This window comes from Quercus lobata, chromosome 2 (genome assembly GCF_001633185.2).
Source record: "Quercus lobata isolate SW786 chromosome 2, ValleyOak3.0 Primary Assembly, whole genome shotgun sequence".
NCBI classification, from domain to species: Eukaryota; Viridiplantae; Streptophyta; class Magnoliopsida; order Fagales; family Fagaceae; genus Quercus; species Quercus lobata.
This window is the reverse complement of record NC_044905.1, coordinates 54,531,996-54,550,198: the sequence shown is the minus strand read 5'-3', so window position 1 is coordinate 54,550,198 and position 18,203 is coordinate 54,531,996. Positions and strand designations below refer to the sequence as shown.

Genomic DNA, 18,203 nt, shown 5'->3' with positions numbered 1-18,203 from the left:
GCCAAGGAAAGAACAAGCTTGATAGTAGCTAGTTTCACCACAGGACTGAATGTTTCTGTGTAATCAATTGTAGGTTGTTGGTGAAAGTCTTTTACAACCAGCCTAGCCTTATACCTGACTATAGAACCATCTCGATTCATTTTTAGTTTGAATACCCACTTACATCCAACCAAATTGACCCCAGGAGGCAATGGAACAAGAGACCATGTGTTTTTCTTTTGTAGAGCAGAAAATTTAGCATCCATGGCTTTGCACCAATTGGGGTATTGAGAGGCAATCTTGTAATTAGGAGGTTCAGTGGCATTGTAGTCAATAATAGCCTTATAGCACAGTTTGGGCTTAGTAATGCCACTCTTAGACCTAGTCTGCATAGAATGTGTACTAAGAATAGAGATAGACTGAACATTGGAAGATGATGTAGTAGGAAGAATAGGAGCAAATTGAGGTGGAGGAATTAAAGCTGAATCAGGTAGAGAATGAGATTGTGAAGGAGGAACCAAGGCAGACTTAGAAATGACATATGGGGAATTAGACTTTAGAGATGGCGAAGTTAAAGAAGTTGATGAAACAGTAGTAGTGGGTGTTGGACCAAGAAGAGATGGTTGATTAGTAGAATAGAGATAAAGGAGGTTAGAAAACTAGGATTGATTAGAATTAGCAGGAGTGGGAACAGATGAAGGAAAAGCAGACAAATAGAGAAAAGGGAATTTGGACTCATTAAATACAACATGTCTAGAGGTATAGAGTTTATTGATAGAATGATCAAGACATAGATAGCCTTTAGAACAAGTAGAATATCCTAAGAAAACACACTCAGTGGTTCTTTGATCAAGCTTATGAGTTGTATAAGGCCTGAGAAAAGGATAGCAAGCACAACCAAACACTTTCAATTGTGAAAGGTCTGGTGAGGAATGATGAAGAACAGACCAAGGGGAATTAGAGTGTAACACAGGAGTAGATAAAAAATTAATCAAGTTGACAACAGTTTGAGCAGCAAAAGACCAGTAAGAATTAGGAATTTGGGACTATGAAAGGTGAGTAATAGCTGCTTCAATAGTATGTCTATGTTTCCTTTCAACAAGCCCATTTTGTTATGGGGTGTAGGGACAAGAAATTTGATGGTTTATGCCATTAGAGAGAAGATATTGTTTAAAAGGATGTGAAGTGTACTCTCCTCCTCTATCAGACCTAAAGGTTTTAATTTTGGTGGAGAATTGTGTTTCTACGTACCATGGATTTAAAATGCTGGAACTTGGTAAAGACTTCAGATTTATTAGCAAGCAAATACAACCAAGTAAATTTGGTGAAATGATCTACAAAAATCACATAATATTTATATTGATTAACAGAATCTGGAGCAGGCCCCCACAAATCTGAATGAACAAGTTCAAAAGGAGAATTTGCAACAAATTTAGAAGTACCAAATGGTAATCTATGCATCTCACCATGTAAACAATGAGTGCAAGACTGTGAAATATTGGTTCATTTATTTGCAAATGGAAGTAAAGAAGATAAAGCTAAGCTAAGAACTTGGTGATTAGGATGACCAAGTCTGCTATGCCAAAGTTGAAGTAAAGAATTTTGAGAAGCAACACTATTGCAGACCCTAGGAAAAAGACTAAGATTGTGAGCTTTGTTTGGATAGATTGGATACGCCCCTTATTCACTCTTGCCCTAGTAAAGGACATTCCCCGTGGCCAAAGCCTAAAGCTTTAATAGATAGTATGTTCTCATCAAAATAGCACCAACAATAATTATCATGACAGATTTTACATATTGAAGCTAGGTTTGAGGCTATTTAATAGGTTTGGGGTATTTATAGGCTTTTGAAAGAAGGGGGGGGGGGGGTGATCACTTCTCTATGAATGGGGAACCTGACAGCAAACCATTCCTTAAACGGCTAAGGAATGGTTTAGGATCCCTTTTCGATGTTCTACAATATGAGGGCTATCAACTTCATTTAATGAAGGAATGATAGTTGGTTAGAGAATTAAATGCGGAGTGATAGTTGTTGGAGTGATGGGTTGCGTTTCAAACACTTAGCATTGTGCTTAGTGTCCCACATTGGTTAGAAGTGAACCATGTTATGTGTTTATAAGCCACTATCCACTTTAAGTGGTAACTTCAAAGATAATGGGCTAGGTTTTAGAGTTGGGATTGGGTTGGGTTTATGCTTAATTCTACCCTTATTGGATTGTATCATTTTCCTTTCTTTTCCTTCTAACCTTTTTAGCTTAGCCTGTTGGGCATGCATAGTAACTGTTGGGGCCAGCCCTAATCTCTCATTTCCTTTGGCTTATAAAACCCTTTAGCCCTCATTTCTTTTTCTCATCTTCCTTTTCTAGCTGCACTCCACAACTCCTCTGTTTTCTTCTCTTCTCCCACAAAACTTTATACACTTGTTTTGGGTGTAAGGAAAGGCAAAATAAGAAGGATGTTCTTTAGTTCTTCTTGATTGGGTGTGCATCCATCTCAAAAATATTTGCTATAGTCTAATCCTAGGGGATTGGTCAAGAAAGCCTAATGCACTGAGTTCTACTCCAGATGACATGAATCAACTTTTAAGAACAATGCAATTTGCGTGATTCTATAGTTTGTGAGATCTTTCTAACTCTATCAATTTATTTTTGTCATTGCTAATTTTTTTAGGGTTTATATTGTTTAATCAAAACTTGTTTATTTAGCCATATTTTTCAATAATAGTTAGCCCTCCCAAGAAGATAACTAATATAACTATTAAATTAATTATAACGTTATCGTGGTAAGCCTTGATTCGACATTGGTCCACCTCAAAAACCTTGACCTCTCCATTTTTCAATTCTTTGATTAATCTAGGTTTCAAAACCATGCTAGGAGCAGGGTGCATGCCTAAGTCAAGAATGCCAAAGTACTAGTAAGATTGGAGAAGATGAATACCGACAAAAAGAAGTCAGAGGCTAAAAATTTGATGTGTCCAATTCTACGGTCAATCCCAAGCTCTTGCCATGTCCCTAGATCTTGCACAACATAACTAGAGAAATAAAAGGTGATTCAATAACCAAATTTAGCTTATTGCCCACAAAACTAATTTGTATAAGAGATTGGGCACATGTAACACCTCAGTAATCAAAAGATTGGAAGTAGAGATGGTGCCTATACTAAGAATAGACATAGTGGAGCCATCGACTGTGTGAATAATAGGTGGTTCACAAAATTGAAATTAGAAAGAAAAAAAAAGAAAAAAAAAAAAAAAAGAGGAAAAATATGGTGTCATGTAATTGCAATAGGCAAAGTTAAGAAGCTAAAAGGAAGACTTACTAGGCAAGATAGAGAGCAAGGTAAGATGATGTATTACCAGACCTAGTCAGAACCTAAGTGATGATAATTCCGTCCTTCATAATCTTAAAATTTTACAAAAACAACACTCAATAGATTGCTAAGTGGTGTAAGACTGAAAACGTTGTACAAAAGTGTAACCTTAATGCATGTGTAGGAGCAGAGTCTAAAGTATTTATTCTTAAAGTAAGTCAAATTCTAAGGATAAAATTGATATTTTGTCTAGTTTTGACTCTTGGTAAGTGGGGTGAAATGGTTTCGTTGGGTTATGACAAAAAAATATTGGATAATCAATCTTGAAGGCAATTGAAACAATAAAACTAAATTAAACAGACCAAAGGGCTTTAAAAATATCGATTTTATGGAAGCTTCATTGCCAACTAAAGTGAGTTTGGCTACAACTTTTTGTTTTCTAAGAAGCCGATGAGACGTCATATTATTCATATATGGCAATACCCTACTTGCGAGAGTGTAATGCCTTCAACAAGCTAGGGAAAGCCAATGTCTTTTTAATGGCAAGCATTACAAAGTGGTAGGAAAATCAATACAATATCTTATGATTTAAGCATGGTGATCCACTACATGCGAAGACATAGCCAACCCTCAAAAAGATGGGAATGCCAGAGCATAAACCTCCCAGAGTGCCAAAGAAGCCAACAAACCCTTAACTCATTGCCATATGGTAATTCGCTATACGCGAGGATAAAACTTATCCTTAAGAAAATAGTAAACCTATGCATTCTTTGAGTCGTTGTATGCATGAACTATTGGAAAACACAGTTTTGCATCTTATACAAAAACATGCAGCGGAAATAAACGGATCTACTTCATTCATGTGAGATAACATGGAATATCAATATTTTAGAAACAAAGAATAGGAAGGTGTACCTTGATGTAGTGAAATTAAAAAACAAACTAAAATTGAACTTGGGAATACTTTCAATCTTCACCCCAATTCCACATATGCCCAATATGTGTGGTCTCTCAATTAGTTCTATACGTACTTGTCCAAGAGAATAAGAGAAAAGTCTCTTAAGAAATCTATATGTTTCTTTTTTTTAATCATACGTATATATTTTACTACACTTGCAGTTATTTTATTTAATAACTCTTATTAAATAAATAACTGATTATCTAATTTGGTTAGCCTTTTGGGCTAGCCCAATTGGGCTTTAGTGTGTGGTTTGGGTTGGGACCAAAAAGAACAAATAAAACTCTAATTCCAATGAACTTTGGACTTATCTGTCAACTTTTAACAAGCTTAAAATTACCATTAATTATATATATATTTTAGAAAAATCATTAATTATATTTAATACCACCATATAAAATATAATTGTACTCTAGGTCTTATTAATAAATTATATTCCAAGATTTTATTATCTAAACATTTAACCCCTTCATAAAAATATTCGTAGTAATACAAAGTCATAATATATAACTATCACTTTGAAGATTACTACCTCTTGATCCTTGAGTACCCGGTTTAATCATTAAGTTATTAATATATATATATATATATATATGAAATCCAATTTCATAAAATATAAACTTTAGTAACTCTTTACTAAAGTGGTTAGGCCTAATACTCTAAATAACCAAACCCATTAAACTTATCGCAAGTGAATATTTTATAACTCTGAAAAGATATTATAAATTCCATCTTGAGAATATGTGTTCCTTCAACACTACGTGTGGTTGCCCAACATACCGAGGTTTTGATGTTAGATTAGATTTCACTCCTGATATATCAAAGCAACCTACATTTCATGATCAGATTCATTATTCTATCAAGATTGAGAGTTTATGTAAATAAAAGTCGTGAAATTTATTATTTATTTGATAGTCATTAATAGAATAATAAATTCATAGCGATCCAATTCAATATGTCTTATACATTTAATCTGCGTTTGGCTCCAAATTAAAAAGCCAACTTATTTTACAATTTAACTTATTTTTGCTACTATTTATGGACACCACTACACTTTTTGGCACTATTCATGGGTCCCACTATACTATTTTAACTAACTTTTACTTTTATTTACAATACTTTTAGTAAAAAGTTTTCAGTTTCAGCAAAATAAGCAGATCTCAAACAGACCCTTAAAAATATATTAACATATCAAGTAAAAATCTCCACTTTCATGATCAAGACAAATCATCTTAGTTGACATGTTATAGTCTTCGCAAATAAAATGTTCAATTTCATCATTGACTAAAAACTAAGATTTTAAGTTTACAAAGAACTTGTGATTTACATCTTCTGTGACTAAATCACATAAATCATATACAATGCATCTTAAGGATTATATGATAACATAATGTCATGCACAACATTATACAATAGGATTTTAGGGCATTAATCCTAACATAAACGTGATCTATTCAAAAGATTATGGCAAACAAGCTTTATTTAAGTCACTATTTGTGAGAACACAATCAGCCCCTAAGAAACAATGACAAAAAAGTGCACCATGACTTGCAATGTGCGAAAACACAACTTATATATGGGAGCTTCTTGAAATTAATGATGTAGTGACCTAACACATGTTGAGTATAAGTCGACTATTAAGCGGCGAGACAAAAATGTTTGTCAATATAGCACTAAAAAAAATGGTGTGCAGACAGCAAGACACGTGCTTAGCCAAAACTTGTCCACAATGAAATGACAACCAAGCAACACATCTACTAACTTGCTCAAGCAAAGGCAAAGCCATATTTACAACATGTCCAATCAAGCATATGTCATTCTAAAGAGACTAAGCGTATACAATCTATCAAAGTTATGCTACTCAATCACAACCAAAAGCATGCTTATAGCCTACAAAAATGTAGGTGAAAATTCAACTTTGGTCCCTATTATTTTTAACTTGCTGTCAATTTAGTCCATACTAACAAATCATAGCTTTTCTTGCACTTTCTTGGCAACCAAACACAAAACACAAATCAAATATGCTAATCTCCAACTCTGGTAAACACAAATATCAACTTAGCAACTAAAACAAACCTAGATTTGGACCCAAAATGAATGTAAATTAAAAATAACATGGTTCAACTTGACTGCAAAATAAAAGTAAAAAAGACTAATTTGATTGCTACTAAAGTGTAGGGATCTAAGAGCATGCTCATCAAGAATGCTAAATATTTTAGCATTTACCACTCCAAAATCTTACTTTATCAATTTTAACATATCATTTTACAATCCACCTACCATCAAACATTCTATTTTTTTTTACAGCTTCATTTAAATAATATTATTTTATTTTACCACTTTCTCTCTCTTTCCACCACTTTCTTCTCAATGACTAGCCATTGTCAGCCACCACCACCATAAACCATCAACATTCAACAGCAAACCCAAACCCATGGCCAACTCACTGGTCCATCCAAAAATCAACCCCACAGCCAACCAAAAAAAAAAAAAAAAAAAAAAACAACAACAACAACAACAACAACAAAAACTAAACTAAACTTGAGAGAGAGAAGCTTCATCGTGAGAGGAAGAGAGGGAGGCGGAGGATAGAGCGGTGAACAAAACCCACAAACCCAAGACCCACACCTCAGCCACAGCAACCCACCTCAGTCACCACCCACCCACCCACCTCGTTCTCAACCCCAACCAAAACCCACCACCCCGATCTTAACCCCAGCCAAAACCCACCACCCCAAATCTGTGCCAGGAATCATGGTAAATAGTCTTCGAATCGTTGTGAACATTCGCGATTGTGAGGCGATAGCTAGCGAAGCAAACCCATTTCGATGAAGAAGTGCCTCTCAGGTCCATGATTTGGAGGTAGATTGAGATGTACCCTGGCAAAGCTTGCAAGTCTTCTTTCGGATACACGAGGAGCCTGCAATCGTAGCCGCCAACCTCGAAGTACTTGCTCCACAGAACGCAGACCCACGAACCCAGACCCATGAACCCAGACCCACAAAATCGCCGGAGCACATCAGACCACGACCCACGACCATCGGCAGAGCACATTCATCGGCGAACCACATCGGCGAAGCACAGAGAGAGAAGAGAGAAGAAAGAAGTGGAGAGAGGAAAGAGAAAGAGCCTGAGGTGAATAAAAAATAATTTTTGTTTTACAATTGTAGCTACAGTGCGGTCTCAAATATGAGATTGCACTATACCTTGAATCTTAAAATTTTAAGATTTAGCCAGTTTGATAGAGTGGTATTTTTATCTCAAAAATGCTAAAAAATAGGATTTTTAGCATTTGAGAGGTTTTATGTGAATGCTTTAATAGAGACCAAAATATATGGAGTAATGGCATTTTGGCCAAGAGTCCAAATCTTTTGTCTCATTTTTTCTACTCTACTTTATACTCCACTAATAAAAATATGCCACATGACAACATATTTAATTGTCTCATACCATTAAACCTTTCCTAATTTCAATTACTTAAAATAAATAATAAATAAAACCCCTGCCCATCCCCACCAGGCCACCACTACAACCACCGGCGCTGGCCCCATCAACATCACCGGTCATAGCTAACTACCGTTGCCTGGTCTGAACCACCGTCTCTCTATTTTCAAATCCAAACCACTGTCACGCTACCACCCAAAAATAAATCCAAGAACACAACAAAAGTGCAGGTGCGATAAAAAAACTATCCAAATCAAAGAAAACCAAACCCACAAAACAGAAACAAGAAGAAGAAGTGAAGACTCCAATTTGCGCATCACCTATAAATCCCTTTTTCTCCTCAATAAAGCTACGGATGTACAATAGCTTTCTTTTTAAATACTTTTTCCCCTTGAGCTTAGTTTTCCCCTTTTCCTAGTTACACAATAAAGTTATGGCCTTTGTTCAAGTTTTGTTTCTGGCTAAAGAAATTGATACGTGGGTTATATCCAACCACCACCCTCCAACCACCCTCACTCCACCACCAAATAAACCCAACAGATTTGGAATTCATGAACAATCCAACACATTCAGTACCAACATTTCCATATTATTGTGGTGATTTAGGGCCCGTTTGGTTTAGAGGTGTCTCAGTTTTCATAACTCAAACTCAAAACCCATAAACTCATATCTCAAACTCCACTGTCACTCAAAAAATCCAACACTTTTGTTTGGTCACAAAACTCAGTCATGTATCTCAGTTTTTAACTTTACTTTTTGCCAAAATGATGGACCCACCCATTGACACTGCACAGAAGAATACGGTTGCTACCCACGTCCCTTTTCTTTTTTGCTCTTCAAACCCAACTTCACCGAAACCCAGCTCCACCACCATCAACGACAAACCCTTCATCCACCACCATTAACCCAGCTCCACCATGACCACCAACGGCGAACCCAAAAATCCACAACCACAACCACCACTACCAGCAGCCTTCAACACAACCACAACCTCCACCAAAAAATCTAAATGAATCAAAAATCCAAACCTACCAACAGCCCTCAACCAAAACCACAACCTCCACCAAAAAATCCAAGTCTCAAACCACCACAACCACAACAAAAAAACCCAAACCCAAATCCTTAGATCGGAGACCCAAACTCAGCCATCTCTACCATCATCGCTTGAAGAAAAAAAAAAAAAAGTGGCTAAAAGAAGAAACTAGAGTGAAGAACAAAGAAAGAAAAGAAAAGAAAAAAGAAAAGAGAGAAGAAACTAAGAGCAAAAACCCACCTTGAAGAAGAAAAGAGACAAAAGAGAAAGAAAAAAAAAAAGGAAAGAAAAAGAAAGAAGTAAAAGATCTGGTCTAGGCTCAGTTCGATCTCGAGGTCCGCGTGTCTCGAGGCCGGCGAAGCTTCCAATCTCAAGGTCTGCGTGTCTCACGATTTGGCCTGGGCTCAGTTCGACGTTGTTTCTTGAATCCCCTATTGCCGACGAAGTTTCCGATCTCTGGTCTTGCTCTCTCTTTGATGCCACACAAAAAAGAGAAGGAGAGCTATGGGTAAAAGAAAAAAAAAATGAAGAAGGAGAAGTGACAGAGAAGAACAGGTTGGAGAGAGATCAAGTAGTGATGGGACAATACAAAAGCTGTGGGCTCCACGAGGTCTTCCATTTTACGAAATTGCCACTGAGTTTGAGTTTAAGAAACAGAAAACAACATTTTCTTTTTTCCGGTTTTCATCACTCTCACTCAATCCAAATTGAGTTCGAGTGATGAAAACAGGGAGAGGAAATCAAGCCAAATACTCAGTTTTCAGTGGGTCTCACACAATTCTCAGTAGTTTGAATCATGAGAACTGAGCCATATGACTCAAAACAGGGCTAATCCAAACAGGGCCTTAGACTCTTTTGGCCAAAAACGAATTAGGGTCCTAATGTTTATTGGAGAGAGAAAGGGTAAAAAAGGAATTGGGCATTCAAGAAGAGAAGGGCATATTTATCCCCTATCTAAATCTTCGTCTGTCAAGCCGATAGAGCTCTCTTTCTCTTGCCTCTGTACTGCCGCTGGGTTCTGCTGCTACTCGTTTCCTATTCTACCTTTCATATATTATTACCAAAGCAAAGGTACTTTTTTTTTTTTTTTAATGTTGTTTCTGTATTAAGATTTCTGTCTTAGTTTGATTCTTTTATTAACATTTCTTTGTTTTGTCTCTTCACCGTGTTAAGTGGTTTCATTTTATACAGAAATTTTAGCCCAAATTGCTATTACTCTTTTTTTTTCTTTTTTCCTTCTTCTTCTTCTATGTTTTTCTTTTCCAGCAATATAAGAAAAAGAATGGCTCTTTGAAAATTTCTCAGCAGGCTAACAGGGTACAGAATCTAGAAAGTGCTAGGGTTTTGGTTAAATTTTTTTTTTCTTTAATTTATTGGGTTGAAAAGAAGCTTCATTTATTTGAAAACCCTTATCCTTCATTTACTTTCATTCACAATTTTGTTGGACTTGGATTCATATCTGAGACGTGTGTTGGGATGGCAGGATTGGCCACATGGATTTGGATTTGGGAGATTGAAATCCAAATACCTTGTTTGGATAGTTTAAAAAGGATCGAAGATTTGGATTTGAAAAATCTGTCAAGGGTTTTAAACCTTAAATCCTAGAATTTGAAATAACTTCTAAACCCATAAAATTTTAGAAATCCATTATACATACCTCTATATTGATAAGTTTGAAATTAAGGCATTTCAAATCCCTCACTTTTAAATTCAAATCCAAATCTAAATTCAATTATCCAAACACAACCTATATGAAAGAGGGTTGTCATTGATTCAGTGTTTTTCCCTGCTCAGATGGATAGGGAGAGGCTCATGAAAATGGCTGGTGCCGTTCGTACTGGTGGAAAAGGAAGCATGAGAAGGTTTGACAGTCTTTCTTGTTTAATAAAATATGTCAAATTTTATTTTGTAGCTTAATCAACTAAAAAAAAGTTTCTTTCTTACTAGAAAGAGCTGCTCATTTTATAAAAACAAATATTTATTATTTCCTTTTTATTTGATTCAATACCAACTATTTGTTATGGTGTTAATTAAGTCAGAGCTCATTGGCACAAATGTGGGATATGATTATATATGATTTAAACATTAACTTTTTCTGGAATGAAAACTATTCTATAATTTTTTTTAGATTGTAAACCACTAGGATTTAATTTGATAAACATTCAGAAGAGATTCTCCAAGCTTCATTCTTCTGATTCAAAATTTGATATCATAAAGATTAATCATGTTGTACTTTTATTCACAAAAACTACATAGTGTATTTGTTTGTTACTTTTGTTTAACGTGTCAAAGTTTAGTTGAGTTTGATGCGCCACTGTCTTGTGTGCTTTTGTACTTAGAAAAAAGAAGGCTATTCACAGAGCCACGACCACTGATGATAAAAGGCTTCAGAGTACCTTGAAGAGGATTGGGGTGAACGCTATCCCAGCTATTGAAGAAGTTAACATTTTCAAGGATGATGCAGTCATCCAGTTTATTAATCCCAAAGGTTAACTTCCTAACCTAAATATGGCTTTAGGATTGTGTAGCCTAAGCTTTTTATACCACCGATGTTTTTGTAATTGATTTCCTATTTGGCAACCAATGACTAATAATTTTTATTATCTTGTATCCCAGTTCAAGCTTCCATTGCTGCCAACACTTGGGTTGTTAGCGGTTCTCCTCAAATAAAAAGTATTTTCTCATTCTCTTCTTCTACCATTTATATCTGCTAGAATGCTTGTCTGCATTTTTTTGGGTGGCTTTTTCTGTATCTTTATGTCTTTCAAGATGTGGTCTACATGAGTTGCTGAAATAGTATTTAAATGCTGTAATATTGCTGAGGTTCTTCTAACTTTATGCTTAGCATTCCCAGATTTTCATTCGTGTCATATAGTAAGCCTTAAATCAGATCTTTTAAAGGGGCATTGCACTTTTGCCACTGATTTTTCTCTGCTGCACATTATTTCTTTAATAATTTTCAGTGGAAAAGAGCTAAGACTTGAACTTGTGTTTCAGAATTGCAAGATATTCTCCCAGGGATCATCAACCAACTAGGTATGATGCTATTATGTTTATTTTCCTTACATTTAAATCATAATTTTTTTGTTCTAATAGTTCCATATTAGTATTTGTCAGCTACCTGTATTTTGAGACCCCAGTACAAACAAATTGCTTCTTTGGCTTGCTAACCTGAGGCTTTTTGTCTTACTAGTTAACTGATGTTAAATATTTCTCAAATGTGCCTTGAATATCTAATTGGTTTGTATATAGTAGACTAGTCAATCCAAATTTTCTGTTCATTTGGATTAGTAAGCTACGCATGCACCCATTGCCTGTGGTGGAAGTTTTGACATGACAATTTGGTAATTAGATGCTAGTTGCAATAGAGAAAAATATGAAACCAGGGCATTGACATCCACTACATGAAGGAACAATTGCAACAGAGAAAAGCATGAAAAGCCAGGGCAGGAACTTTATTGTCTGTTATCCATTTCCAGTGAAGTCAAAATCCCCAAGATCCAATTTCATAATCTTCTTTCTGAATTTAAAAAATCAAAGATGGTGAATCCAAATGATAAAATCTTCAGCTTGACTCTCGATTTTTAAACAATGAGATTTTATGGTTTTCATTTCAAAATCCTACAAGAAATTGCTGGAGGATTTGTTCAAATGTGTGCAATGGCTTTCATGTGGGTTTGAATCAGGTTTGAATCCTGGCTTCAGTAAAAAGCTACTCAAATCTGAATTTGACCTTTTTATGCAAGATTTATGTATGTATGCTCTTAAGGCTAAATGCTGCTATCTAGAGTTCAGAAGGTTTATTATGTAGAATTATAGCCTCGTTTAAATTTGGTCCATTTCTGATCTCCTTGTTTGAATGCTACATGAAATGCAAATCTTAAGGCTGTACAAAAGCAAATATTTAAGTGGTCTTTTTTTTTCCTACTTGACTCTGATCAAATGACATTATTTCTATTTGACTCTCTTTCCTGAGCGAGCAGATTTCTTTCTTCTTTGTATGTTTGTCTAGCCCCCCTGAGAAACACACACGCTTGCACGCGCACAACATGCAACCCAAACCAGTAACATTTGAAAAAGGGAAAGAAATTCCCTTGCCCTAATGAATGAGAGAGAGAGAGGAAATGAAATATACATCTGGTTGGCCTAATTATTGATTTGCTTTTTTCCTTGGGCGAAATATTTTATGTATACCTTTGATTGTGAATTATCTTAACATACAATGTTTTTATGAGCCAAGAAAATGACCCTTGGAAAGTTCATGCGTGTAGTGTCCCCATCACCCCCCCCCCCCCCCCAACATCTTTGCTTGAGAAGGTCCCAAACTATTCTGCCTGAAGGATTCATAGCCCACTTGTGGGCTGTTATTATTGAGCAAAGTAGTTTAAATATTATTTTGAGTGTCATTGATTGCAAGCTCTCTTTGATCTTTGTTGACCTCAGTAGCTCTACCTCTGCTGATGTCAAACAGTGTGAACACAGAAAACTATATCAAATTCATGTTGTTGGAGCTTCTAAATGGGAAATGTCATAATCTATGCTTATGTGATTCAAATGAAGAGTATTAACAGCTTAAGTAAGAGTAATATAAAATAAATATTCCAGTGCTGATCTTTGATTGATTGATTATGGAAATCAGGCTATTTTAACCCAAGGAGTTATATTAATTTTATTAGATTATATGGCTGCGGGACATTATTTAGCTGGAAATTACTTTTTCCTAGTAGTCTTGACAGAAACTAATTCTATGGGCGTTCTGGAAATGAATTTGTTGTGTTTTGTTATCTCAATCCAGTTGACTAACTTGCACTGACATATACGGTTTCAATTTTTAGGGCCAGATAACTTGGACAACCTAAGGAAGCTTGCGGAGCAGTTTCAGAAGCAGCAACCACCTGCTGGTGCACAAGCAACGCAAGAAGAAGACGATGATGAAGTCCCGGAGCTTGTTGCTGGTGAAACCTTTGAAACTGCTGCAGAAGATGGTCATACCCATACTTCTTAGACTGGTTGTATGAATGGTTTCCAATACCAATTTTAGTACTTTGCTGGGCATTTCTTTCCCCTTATGGCCTTCAGCTCTTGTGATAGTCCCTTTTCCTGATGTTTTATTGAATCCAGTGAAAGAATTGTAGCTTGTATGAGACCTATTCAATGTTGTTAAAAGCGTGCCTAAGGCGCACCTAAGCTCAAAGCCCCAACCTCTCAACGCTTCGCTAGGCCAAAAAAAAAAAACTCATTTAATGATGCACACTTTAAGCGCACTGAGACACGTTTTTATTTTTTATTTTTTATTTTTATATATTATTTTATTGTTAAAAAAGATTTGGTTTATCAAAATTAATTGCTTGATCAAAATGGCATAGACCAATGATTTACCACAACTATCCTTAGGGTGTTGTGTTACACTATTTTTATTTACATCATAAGATACAAACAAGGTTAACTTACAATTCTTATTCTTTTGATCTTTGACTTTAAGATATATGTTGATTAAATTCTATAAGGATGTAATATAAAACTCAAGTTTAATACTCCAATCTCAATATGCCACAATATCATCGCACATATTAAAGAATAGACACAACTATATCCAATCAATTTTAATATCCATATGCAAATTTAACTCAACATAGAGTTTATTGAGATGTTATTTAGTACGGTAAGATGTATTTAGTTTGAGATTAAATTCAATAAGGACATGCTATATCAACCAATACAGACGGACACGTACCCCCTTAGATAGAACATATGAAGGGTATTGTAAGGCACTTGGAAGTTTTGATAATACTTGCTGTTTAGTATAGTATTATCAGAACTTACAAAATCATCAACATTGCGCATGGCTAAAAGCTTCACATGAACCTTCTATAGAGCTAAGTCAAGATGTTCATATTTCTTTACTAGATATGTCATGTATAATGTGATTCTTGGCCTTGATTTTCCATCTTTCTAAAATATAATGCGGGGCAAGAAAGTCCACAAGAGATTTTTTCACAAAAACAGTAAGTATGTGACTACAAAGAATTCCAACAAATTCAAACATTTGGCATGTACAAATAGCCTTTTTTCTTAGAAAATATCGATGTACACGTACCCCCTTAGATAGAACATATGAAGGGTATTGTAAGGCACTTGGAAGTTTTGATAATACTTGCTGTTTAGTATAGTATTATCAGAACTTACAAAATCATCAACATCGCGCATGACTAAAAGCTTCACATGAACCTTCTATAGAGCTAAGTCAAGATGTTCATATTTCTTTATTAGATATGTCATGTATAATATGATTCTTGGCCTTGATTTTCCATCTTTCTAAAATATAATTCGGGGGAAGAAAGTCCACAAGAGAGTTTTTCACAAAAACAATAAGTATGTGACTACAAAGAATTCCAACAAATTCAAACATATGGCATGTACAAATAGCCTTTTTTCTTAGAAATTTCAACACTTCATAAATTGGACTTTTTTCCCATGAGGTACCACTTTATATACTTTCTTTCCTCCTTCGCGATATTTGGATGCCTTGTTTTTTTGTTTACAAAATACTTCTTCTTGAAATTTCATAAACATCTTTCTTGTATAAATTTTTAGTACCTCTCCTTCCATCTTGTAACATGTTTTCAAAATTGGCATTGTAGTTTTTTGTCTTTATACATCTTGCTATTTCTCTTTCAGATAATGCGCATTTAAGGCTTTCTCATATTGATGCACAGAGTCACTTATCATTGTACTTGAATGAACATCTAAACATGATAGATTGGTGATAGTGGTTAACCCCAATAAAAGGAACAAAAGGCATCCCATAGCAATTTGTTAAGTAAGTAGCGTCAAAAGTAACGATATGTCCAAAATGTTCGTATGCAATTCTTGACCTAGCATCTGCCAAAAAAGAATTTCTCATGTGCCCATGTTCATCAACTTGAATTGCATATAAAAAACTTGGATTTTTTTAATTGACACTCAGTAAAATGGCTATACATTCTTTGTGCATCTCCATTTTGAAGTAAATTTCTTCTTTTATTACCCAAATAATTTTGAACATCAATTGCAACACAACCAACATTATAGTCACCATTAGATTCTTTACTCAACACTAACATTATCTTTCCTGTAGGTTCACCTAACTCATTGAGTATATCTATAAGATTTTTTTTGGCACGTGATATCACTCTATGTCCACGAAGCAAACTTGTACTTTTAGGAGTAAGATGAAGTTCATGATTATGATTGTTCACAAACTTACTTGCAATCCATGTTTCCTTTTTTTTTTTCTTTAAACTCATCATAGCTTTGCATCCCACTCTAGTTTTTGCATGTTGTGGACCTTTTCTTTCTTTATCTTAACAACTTTTATGACGAAACCCTTCCCTCCAGCAAACATATTCCACTCCAACCAATGATTTATCTTCTTTAAACAACCGTTTATGATTTATTCAAATGCTAAAACCCTTTCACCTTGCATATGCATTATAACATGCATGAGCATCTTTTGAGTCATTGAATACCATATCAAGACATGGTTCCGAAGGCCATTTAGATGCAAAAGATTGATTCAAATCATTCTTAGGCAAACCTACATTGTCTTGATCTTCTACTATTTCCGGCTCAACATACACTATGTCTTCTACCAAATCATCACAAAGAGAGATTATTTTAGGTTCTTCATTGTTCGCACTCATATTTGCAATTTGAGTAAATATTTATTTTCAATAGAACGTAGAAAAAACAAAAGAGAAGAAAAATTCATAAGAACAATTGTAGAGACGTTCAAGATTTATTCAATTACAAAACCAAAATCTAAAACATAATAAACTTCCCCAATTTCTCAAACCAGTTTTATTACAAAACCAAAATGTAATTAGAAACTTTTACTTTTAGGCTCATAATAAAATTATCAAAGAAAAAAGAAAAGTAATTTACCTGATATACTGTAGAATACTTGCTCTAACAATTAATGGATAAAACTCAAAAACACGAGACACAAATGGAAAAACAATAAACCATATAGGAGGCACTCTTATTCAATGTACCTATTAAAACTGACTTGGTCCCTTACAAATTGATTAATGCTACTAGACACTTAATTGTTCCTGATTCATTTGTTATTTTACGTGACTGTAACTGTTTCTTATTTCTTGGTACAAACTGATACTAATTGAATTACATCATTAAGCCTATTCAATTACACATTGGAACTTCAAATTGATGCTACTGGACACTTAATTGCTGCTGATGCATTTGTTATTGCATCAGATACTTTCTACTTTAAAGAGACAAATAACAAAAAGAGAATAAAATTAAATTAAAAAAAAAAATTCTATGTTAACAGCAACTAAAATTCAGATTCGTTTCTATGTTAACAGCAACAAAAAAATTCAGAATGGCAAAATTTTATGTTACTGTGCAAAACCCATATCTATCAATATTTCAAAATAGCAATAATACCCATACCATCAAGATATCAAAATATAGCAAAGCTCATACCAAATCAATCAAAATATAGCAAAACCCATCAATATGGAGAAAAAGAACAAATCACCTAGTAAACAAATCTTGAAGTCACTTATTAAGGTTTCAATGTTTCAACGACTTTGGCAAATTGATGTGGTAGAGGATGGAGGTTCGGCAAGGTAATGTGGCAGCAAACGGAGGTCCGGCATGGTAATGCGGTGGCAAATGAAGGTCCGCCAAGGTTTGTGGCAGGAGACAAAGGAGCTGAGGGAGATGATATCTTAGGGACTCTTCACATTTGGTCTAAAACCAAGAAGTAGAGTTTTTTTTTTTTTTTTTTTTTTTTTTTAGATGTTATTATATTAGGTGTGCTAGGATGTATTGACTTTAAAATGAATTTAAGTAAAAGTCTGATGTGGCATGTATTAGCTGGCACAAACCAAAGGATTTATACCCCGTCCTTATTGAATTTAATCTTATGTCAGAATCCCTTATCGGATGTTGTGAAATATGAGTTTTACACCCTATCTTTATCAAATTCGGACTCTTGAACCATATACATCATTTGATCATAACTATCATGATAAAGCACAAGAAAATCATACATTATGATATTGACCGTTGATCAATTTACTACATAAAAATTTTAAGAATTGAAATAATTTAGGTAAAATTTGAACTTCCAAACATTATACATTATACATACCTACTAGGTAAAATATACAAACTTTGAGAGTTCACAACAGAAGACAAACAACCTTTTGAGATTTCCACTCTGACCAACTTCAAAGAAGAATTCTGTTAAAAAAAAAAAAAAAAAAACCAAAACAAAACAAGCTTCAAAGAAGAATTATTTCACCCATCTAGAAAATTAGCAATGCCTCAGGAGCGATCTTAACTATTTTGTATAACCTAAGGAATGTTAGATCTCGATATAACTGTTTATGTAACACCTGAAAAAAGATAACCCAAGTTTGACCCAATATTATACTTTATATCAACCTTGAGACCATTTCTTTCGTTGCC

General features: G+C 34.7%; 1 protein-coding gene across 1 annotated transcript; it reads left to right on the top strand.

Moving 5' to 3' along the window:
• Positions 1-9,645: 9,645 nt before the first annotated feature.
• Positions 9,646-14,008, top strand: LOC115975883 (nascent polypeptide-associated complex subunit beta-like). The gene is made up of 6 exons (XM_031096922.1): positions 9,646-9,794; positions 10,518-10,585; positions 11,063-11,211; positions 11,340-11,396; positions 11,721-11,759; positions 13,559-14,008. Exons 2-6 carry the CDS (start codon positions 10,518-10,520, stop codon positions 13,726-13,728), a joined length of 483 nt encoding a protein of 160 aa, XP_030952782.1. The 5' UTR covers positions 9,646-9,794; the 3' UTR covers positions 13,729-14,008.
• Positions 14,009-18,203: the final 4,195 nt, after the last annotated feature.

Bases quoted from the DNA above. Each gene is read 5' to 3' on its own strand.
- LOC115975883 (XM_031096922.1), top strand. From the start codon at position 10,518: ATGGATAGGGAGAGGCTCATGAAAATGGCTGGTGCCGTTCGTACTGGT. The intron at 10,586-11,062 runs GTTTGACAGTCT...TTTTGTACTTAG, and splicing joins GGAAAAGGAAGCATGAGAAG to AAAAAAGAAGGCTATTCACA. The intron at 11,212-11,339 runs GTTAACTTCCTA...CTTGTATCCCAG, and splicing joins CCAGTTTATTAATCCCAAAG to TTCAAGCTTCCATTGCTGCC.